At 44.0% G+C, this 8,104-nt stretch overlaps 2 protein-coding genes across 2 annotated transcripts in view; both read left to right on the top strand.

The window, feature by feature from the left end:
• The window catches only part of LOC309565837 (uncharacterized protein), a 5,898-nt gene extending 2,669 nt beyond the window's left edge, over positions 1-3,229 (top strand). Inside the window, exon 2 of the mRNA XM_082270844.1 lies at positions 2,340-3,229. Within this exon, the coding sequence (XP_082126970.1) occupies positions 2,340-3,122 (783 nt within the window). The 3' untranslated portion in view covers positions 3,123-3,229. The remainder of the gene's footprint in view (positions 1-2,339) is intronic.
• Positions 3,230-7,223: 3,994 nt separating this feature from the next.
• LOC309565813 (small nuclear ribonucleoprotein G-like) lies at positions 7,224-7,619 on the top strand. Its single transcript, XM_082270819.1, has one exon. The coding sequence runs from the start codon at positions 7,290-7,292 to the stop codon at positions 7,515-7,517; it is 228 nt and encodes a 75-aa protein (XP_082126945.1). The 5' UTR covers positions 7,224-7,289; the 3' UTR covers positions 7,518-7,619.
• Positions 7,620-8,104: the final 485 nt, after the last annotated feature.

Here is an 8,104-nt window from a genome sequence, read left to right as displayed (position 1 = left end):
CAGTGGACAATTCTGACACATCAATACAGTGATCAGTGCTAAAAAAATGCACTCTCTGTACCAATGACACTGCAGGGAAGGGATTACCATCAGGGGCGATCAAAGGGTTAAATGCGTTCCCTGGGAGTGCTTGCTAACTGTGTGGGGGGGGTGCTTTGACTGGGGAAAGACAGATCTGTGTTCCTACTTGGAGGGGAAGATGGAGTTCCTTGGTTTCCACTGACAGGGCGATCTGCCTGGTTTACCTAGACAGACCGCCATTCTGCCTCTCTCAGGAACGATAGCTGGGGCCGATGAATATCTGGTCTGCCAGACCTGCTGATTGGCTCCCGCTGTGTCCAATCACAGCAGGAGCGGCTCGCCGGTGCCCCAGACCCAGAAATTTAAGACCTGATTTAGCACTGAAGGGCTGCCCTGTTGCAGTATATGTGGGGTGGTCAGGAAGCAGTTAGACACAAGGTTTTTTCGCCTTCGTGCATTCTATGCATGCAGATAAAAAAACCTTGTGTGCACCAGCCCCTCTAATACTTACCTGAGCCCCCTCTTGGTCCAGCGATGTCCACGAGCCTTGCCTCTCCAGAGACTCACTCCTGATTGGAGATAAGTAGACTGAGGGGGCAGGGCACACTGAATGGACACAGAGCTGCAGATTGCAGATTGGGGAGTGTGCCTGCTTGGGTGCCCCTACAGCAAGCTGCTTGCTGTGGGGGCAACTGGGAGGAGCCAGCATGGGACCCAAGAGGAGGATCCGGGCTGTTCTGTGCAAAACCAGGGCACGAAGCAGGTTTTTTTTTTTTTCTTGTTTAAACAAAAAAAAAAAACTTTAGGCTGGGTACTTTGAGTTAAATTTATCTTTCTCGTGTAATTAAAATCTGTCAGCAATGCCGCTCTACCCCAGTGTCTTAATAATGGGAGTAATGCCGCCGCACTGTGCAAACAGCTTGTACAGGGATCCATAACAAATCCATATTTGTGAACACTGGTCTATATAATGGGGAAAATTGTAGAGGATTTACTGTACCTTTCCTGGTGCCAACCCATGGCAGTATACTACCACATGTATGCTGCCATGTTGGTGCCAGGAAAATAGACAATGTAATCAAATATTTACTGTAATTTTCCTTTTTACAAAGTGGCAAGTGGATGTAGGAAATGTTTTATATTCTTCTGTAGGTGCCCAGACTAGAGTGTCTGAGAGGCTAATGTTGTGGGGAGCCATTAGACCAGCTTTAAATAAAAAGTGTTTTGACCGCTCTTTGCAATATCCTATTAAAAAATGACCTTAGTGGTAATTTAACCACAAGCCCTGGAAGATTTTACCCCCTTCCTGACCAGGCCCTATTTTGTGATTCGGCACTGCGTGACTTTAACGGACAATTGTGCGACGCTGTACCCAAATGAAATTGACGTTTTTCTTCCACAAACAGATGGTATTTGATCACCTGTGCGATTTTTACTTTTTGCACTATAAACAAAGAGCGACAATTTTGAAAAAATAAACAATATTTTTTTTATCAGAAATTAACCAAAAAAAATGTAAATATCTAACTTTTTTAACATTTTTGGCCAATTTGTTTTCTGCTACATAGGTTTGGTTAAAAAAAAAATTTGCAATAAGCGTATTTTGATTGGTTTGCGCATAAGTTATTGCGTTTACTAACTAAGGGAAGATTTCTGTCATTTTTGGTGTTTTTGCGGGATTGCGGCGGACAGATCGGACCCTTGACTGACATTTTTGACACTTTTGGGGTTACCAGTGACATTACTACAGTAATCGGTGTTATACATATGAACTGTTACTGTAAAAATGACACTGGCAGGGAAGGGGTTAACTTTATTGGAGATGCAGGGGTTAAATGTGTCCCTAGGGGCATGTTTCTTACTGTAAAGGGGCGTGGCTTCTCGTGTAACCATAGAGATGTACGATCCTACATGGCAGGATCGTATGATCTCTGCAGTTGGACCAGGGAAAATGACAGGCGGCTTTGTTTACATTAGCCGCCTGCCTTTCTCCCTCTGCACCGGACGATCGCGAGTGACCGGGGGACATCGGATTTTTAGGGAACAGGCGGGAGCGCGCCTCCGGCGGCGCGCCCACACCCCCTAGAGGCTCACAGGCTAGCAACGTAGTCCTACGTCACTTTGCCTGTACAGGGCTGACTGCCGCAGTAAATAGTCGTGTGGTGGTCGGCAAGCGGTTAAATTCATTGTATAGCTTTTATTTGGTGCTCATGTCACATCTTATTGCTAACAGATGTCGGTACAGGATTTTCTTTTTGCTTTAATAATGCATGCTCCTTTCCATGTGGTTTTGACTGCTTCATTCATATCTTTGACAGATGTTTGAAATCGACAGTTTGGATCATTTCTCTTCAGCCAACTCTCCTTTGGATGAAGCCTTCCAGGCCTTCCACAGTGCTGTACACAAGAGAACAGGATTCTCCTCGTTGCGTTATAAAACCGAATTGTGCAACAGCTACGCAGAAAATGGATTCTGTGCCTACCAAAATCGTTGCCAATTTGCCCATGGCCTAAGTGACCTTCGCCCACCATTCCAGCATCCAAAATACAAGACTGAATTGTGCCGTTCATTCCACATCCTTGGAGTCTGCAGCTATGGCCCACGCTGCCTGTTTATCCATAGCCACAGTGAGCGGAGGGAAGTGCCAGAAACCATTCGCCTTCGACAGCGGCGCCCATCTCCCTTCCACAGCAAGAAGGTATGTCGCCTTTGGCATTCACTGGCAGGCTGCCCTTATGGGTCTAGATGCCTTTTTCAGCACCCTCGGGAGGTGCGGGATGCTTGTCGGCACTATGCTGCTCTGGGCGTTTGTCCTTATGGTAATCACTGTCTCTTTAAGCACACACCACCTCTAGACCGCTGGGGAACGGGAAACAATGCTGGAAGTGGATCCATTTCACCCTCCGAATCGGACAGTGATACCTGCAACGATCTTTTCAGGGACTCCACTGCTAATAATGCTTTTAAGTTTTCTACCCTTCTTTTACCGCTTGCACTGCGTCTACAGATCCTGGGAGAAGAGGACAACAAATCTGTAATGCAGCAGATTGTCACAGAGGATGAGACTGTACAGGATCTGTGTGTTCTACTCGACTGCTAAATATTTTATTTTGGCACTTTAAGACGTCAAACTTTCTAAGATGGTTTGGTTTTTAACTTTATTTTGCTCTTATGTACATAAATGTTTAAATTATTCCTTTATCAATGATATTAATATGGCTAATGGACCTAGCTTCTGTTTTATTGGACAAGATGTGCTTTTATCACTAATTAAAACCTATGATTTCTTAAATAGACCTTGGTGTAAGGTGTATTTCTCTTCCCCCCCTCATGTTTTTTGCACTACTTTTATCTACCTTGTCCCTTCAGGTCCTGTAAGGTGTATTCCCCCCCCTTTTTTTTTTTTTTTTTTTTTTTTTTTTTTTTTGCACTATACTATCTACATTGTCCTTCAGGTCCTGGTATGGATTTTGAGGGGAAACTCCACACTAAATCTAAAAATCTCTACCAGACCCTTCTCTGTGCATTCAGGTCAGGAAAGGGACACTCAAACCCCCCCCTCATCCATACCAGGCAACATGCCCTCAACATGGGGGACTGACCAACCACCCCCCCCCCCCACCACCTTGTCTTAATGTTGATGGGGACAAGGGCCTAATCTCCACAGCCCTGGCCGGTGGTCTTGTCAGGTGGCCTCTAGATTTGGGGCCCCCCTATGTGAATGAGTATAGGGTACCCCTACTCACAAAGGTAGTGTTAAAAAAAAAAAAAAAACAGGTAGTTTTGACTTTTTTTTTTTTTTTTTTTATTATTTAGTCGATATAGATCCATCGGCAATTGTGACACCTGCCGACCTGAAAAATGAAAGCTCCACTCAAGCCAAAGGCTCCTGCTGTCTGCCTGCTCTGCCATCTGACCATTCTTAAATGGCTAAAAGGTGGGTCCACCTGGCAACCTCACCTGGTGGCACCACCCCCCTCTAGTGATGGGAGGAAGGCCAATGCGCTACAAATGGGGTATGAGATGTGTGAAGTGAATATGTAAAATGTATAAATCCAAATGTGTGAACAAATCTGCAGAAAGAGCAGCCGATTGTGTAGTGTCACCACATACTAAATGCAGTAAGTCGGTGCTACTTCCTCAATGGGCAGAAGCCCACTGTGATAACTATAGAATTCCTAGTGTTATAAAAACATAACTGAACACAAAATACATGTATCACAAATAAAGTGACTGTGCAAATCACCTCCTTAGGTGTATAGAAGTGTCAGTGCAAACTGATTAAGTTTCACAATCCACTAATGTATGATCCAAAATATAGAATACATAAACTAAATTGAATTGCACTAAAGATACAATACAAGTGTCCCTGTGCAAGGTGCAAAAAAAACAATATAATGCACGAATAGTTAAGAAACTTCATAGCAACAAAGTCTCCATGTGCAAAATATTGATGAATCGCAAAAGTGCTTCAGATGTATAAACCACACGAGTCTTCAATTTTCTCAAGGTGTCACCAATGAGTGAAACCCAACAACCGTAATCCTAAAATGTGTAATGGCCGCTCACCTCCACTAACTCACTTAAACGAGCGTTTTTGAAATGTAGGCTTTACTCTGGGTAGCCCTTTTTGCAGGGACTGGTATGCTCATCAATCTCCCAATCCTAAATCATACCACTTTCAGGGCTCATAGAAAGACTTCCTTCGTATTCCCCCCCCTCATGTTAAGGATATAAACGGGGACAAACTCATGGTGTAGTGTATAAACGACTTTATTGAATAAAAACGAAATCAGGTTGTCCCCGTTATATCCTTAACATGAGGGAATACGAAGGAAGCCTGTGTGGAAGGGGCCTTAGAGTATTTACATTATGTGCCGAGTTTACACTTTTGATTGTACACAGCTTGGATAAAGCAGGGTTAAATACAATGGTCCTAAAGTAACTTTAAATTATTTGGACATACAGAGTGCTTGGGGGCTGCATACTATATCGAACAGGAGGTTCTTCTTTGAGCCCCCAACAACTGCCTCACACCTCTATCCCTCTGGTGCATGGGGGCTGCAGTTTACCCCCCCAACAGGAGGATGGGAAGTGGATAGAGCAGGTGATCAGTGCAGCAGGTGGGGGGGAAATAACTGGAACCAACCTTTTGTGGCACACTGCAGCAGCTGAAAGCCAGCATCTCCTGCTACAGTGAGCCACAAATTCTCACTGCCTGGGCTTCCACCCCCCCCCCCCCCACAGCGCTGCCGGCATCCCTCTCCCAGCACGAGTTTGGGGCACACCAGGAGAACCTCAGGATGGAGAGCCAGAAAGGGGCTGAAAATGTAATTTACCAGCTTCTTCCTTTTCAAAGGAACAGTTACTGATCACTTACTGTATTAACTGTTTACTATGCTTCAGTTTATGAATGGACAGGAGCCTCTGTCTCCTATTTATTCATCTGCAGCACCGCTGAGGCTACAGAGAAGGACTGGGGAATGTGTCCCTTTCTTGGTCTCAAAAGTGGGACTGATACCCCACCAAAGCCACCCACCAACATTGAAACATTTTAAAAAAAATATTAAATTAAATTTAGTTAAAATAAAAAAAAAAAAACATTTGTAAAAATCAGACTTGCAATTCTAATCAGAATAAAAAGCTACGCCCAATATGTGTTGTAAAAATGGTGTCGCGCTAGTCCATATCCAACAATGCTGATAAAAAGGCTGGTATAAGAGTAAGTCCCAAATGTGCTGGCAGAGTCCACATCCACTGCAATTATGGGGAAATGTGAAACAGGAAAGACCACCACCAAGGGATATAACGGTACTCCTACCGACTATGTAGACCCCTACGGGTCAAAACAAGCCCAGAATGTATTGCTGACACTAGCAGAAGGGACCAGACAGTTTCCAGAAGCCTCTTTTCAATGGTAATAAGACTGGGTTCCCCCAACTCCTCCTTCAGGCACTTCTAATGTCTGTTAAAATACTTCCTTTTTTACCTTAGGACTTGCAGTCTGATCACTGCCCAATATGTGGCATTAGTTAGCCACACCCACTGTGTGCCACTATGCACGCCACCTTTTCCCTGGTAGTGGCCTCCAGTGCATTACTTTGCCCATGATGCTGTTTAGGTGGCACTGCCCATGAGAGGCTCCTGGTACCTTTACTGGGTCACCAGCTTTAAGTCTCCTGCCAATCTGCATGTCACCAAGCTAGGTGCTCCTCCATTTGGGGTCCTGCTACATTAAAGGATTGTAAAAGCGGAAGGTTTTTTATCTTAATGCATTCGGATAAAAAGCTTTGTGTGCAGAAGCCTCCCTAGCCCTCCTAATACTTGAGCCCCATCCCTGTCCAGCGATGTCCACGAGTCCCTCAGCTGTCTAGGACTCTGCCTGCCTGCTCGTTGGCTGAGACATGGCAGCAGTGCCATTCCAATCTACGACTGTCAAAGTAAGTTGGCCAATGAGGAGAGAGAGGGGGTAGGGCCAAACCACAGCTCAGTGTCTGAATGGACACACAGAGCTGCAGCTTGGCTGCCCCCATAGCAAGCTGCTTGCTGTGGGGGCATTTGACAGGAGAGGGACCCGAGAAGAGGAGGCTCTGGGCTGCTCTGTGCAAAATCAACTTCAGAGGAGGTAAGTAAAACATGTTTGTTTAAAAAAAAAAGAGACTTTACAATAACTTAAATGTTGCATCAGAAAGATGGCTGCCCTGTGGTGGCCATCTTTAAACCTGGGGGCCCCATGAACCCCTAGTGCCTGGGGGGCCCCATGAGTTGTCAGTCCGCTCCTGGGTAGAAGATAGGACTTGTAGTTCTCTTTTTTAGACTCCTGTGATTGAATGATGCAGTTGTGTGGGCGGTGCCATGCACAACAGCGCTGTTGTAAAAATTTGACCGTAGGGATGCAAAGTGGATCCATGCTCGCTGTCACAGGAAGGAGGTGTGGGGGACAGATCTGGCACATGTTACAACTGAAATGTGGGTCTAATGTACAATATGCTCCAGAAGGGGAAATTATCATTTTCTTTTTTGTTAAATGAAGATCTGTGTACAACTGCTGAAAGAGGTGCCTGGGCCAGATTCTTTTACCTGCTAAATGTAACGCTGTCTGAATGCAAAAAGTTGTAATGGAGAAGATATTGAGTTCAGCAGTTTAAGGCTGGGTCACATGATGCAGCAAGTAATCCAAAAGATTAAAAAACAGATTGATTCAGCGCGCTGCACCGTGTGCTAAGAACATTGTGTGATCGGAGCGGATAGAAGGAACAGCTTCACCATGAGCAAAGCGCACCCGCCTGAGTTAAAGAAGTTCATGGACAAAAAATTATCTTTAAAGTTAAACGGAGGGAGACATGTTCAGGGAATACTTCGAGGATTTGACCCATTCATGAATCTTGTGGTAGATGAATGCACAGAAGTGTCACCAAGTGGGCATCAAAATATTGGCATGGTGGTCATACGAGGGAACAGCATAATCATGTTGGAAGCTTTGGAACGAGTATAGTATTAGGATATGATGAGCCTAACCTCCCCATGATCTCAACCCTCAATTAGTCATCCTACTGGTTTCATACCCATTACCATTTGTTGTGCTGTTAATTTTTTTTTTTTTCCTTTTTATATTAAAGTGTTTTTCACTTATAAAAAACAATCTGTTACAAAAGGGGGGAAAAAGTTGATCTACTTGCAAATTACTGGGCTATATTATCAGCAGTGCTTACAGCTGCAAATGCATGGTAAGCATTTAGACTAACTGTAAATAATTATATAGTCTGTGAGCAACAAAGATGTGTGAAAAAATGAATGCTGCAGGCACTCCACTATCTCATAAGTGTAAGCAAACAATGCTGTGCAATACAAAAATATAAATACAGGCTATGTTTTAAATGTGCAATTAAGTGCTTACAATCTACGTGAACCACCAACGTATAAATGTGCGAAATAAAAAAAAAAAAAAAAAAATAGGATCCTACATTTATATTGCATATAAAAAGCTTAAATAACTATATTGTGCAGTGAAAAAAGTCCATATAAAGTACTTGTCCATACTTTCAAATTGCCAGCAGTGCTGTAAATGTGCATATCTCAAGC

This window comes from Pelophylax lessonae (assembly GCF_965119305.1).
Source record: "Pelophylax lessonae genome assembly, chromosome: 10".
NCBI lineage: Eukaryota > Metazoa > Chordata > Amphibia > Anura > Ranidae > Pelophylax > Pelophylax lessonae.
The sequence above is the reverse complement of the archived record's forward strand: the minus strand, read 5'-3'. Positions and strand labels throughout refer to the sequence as shown.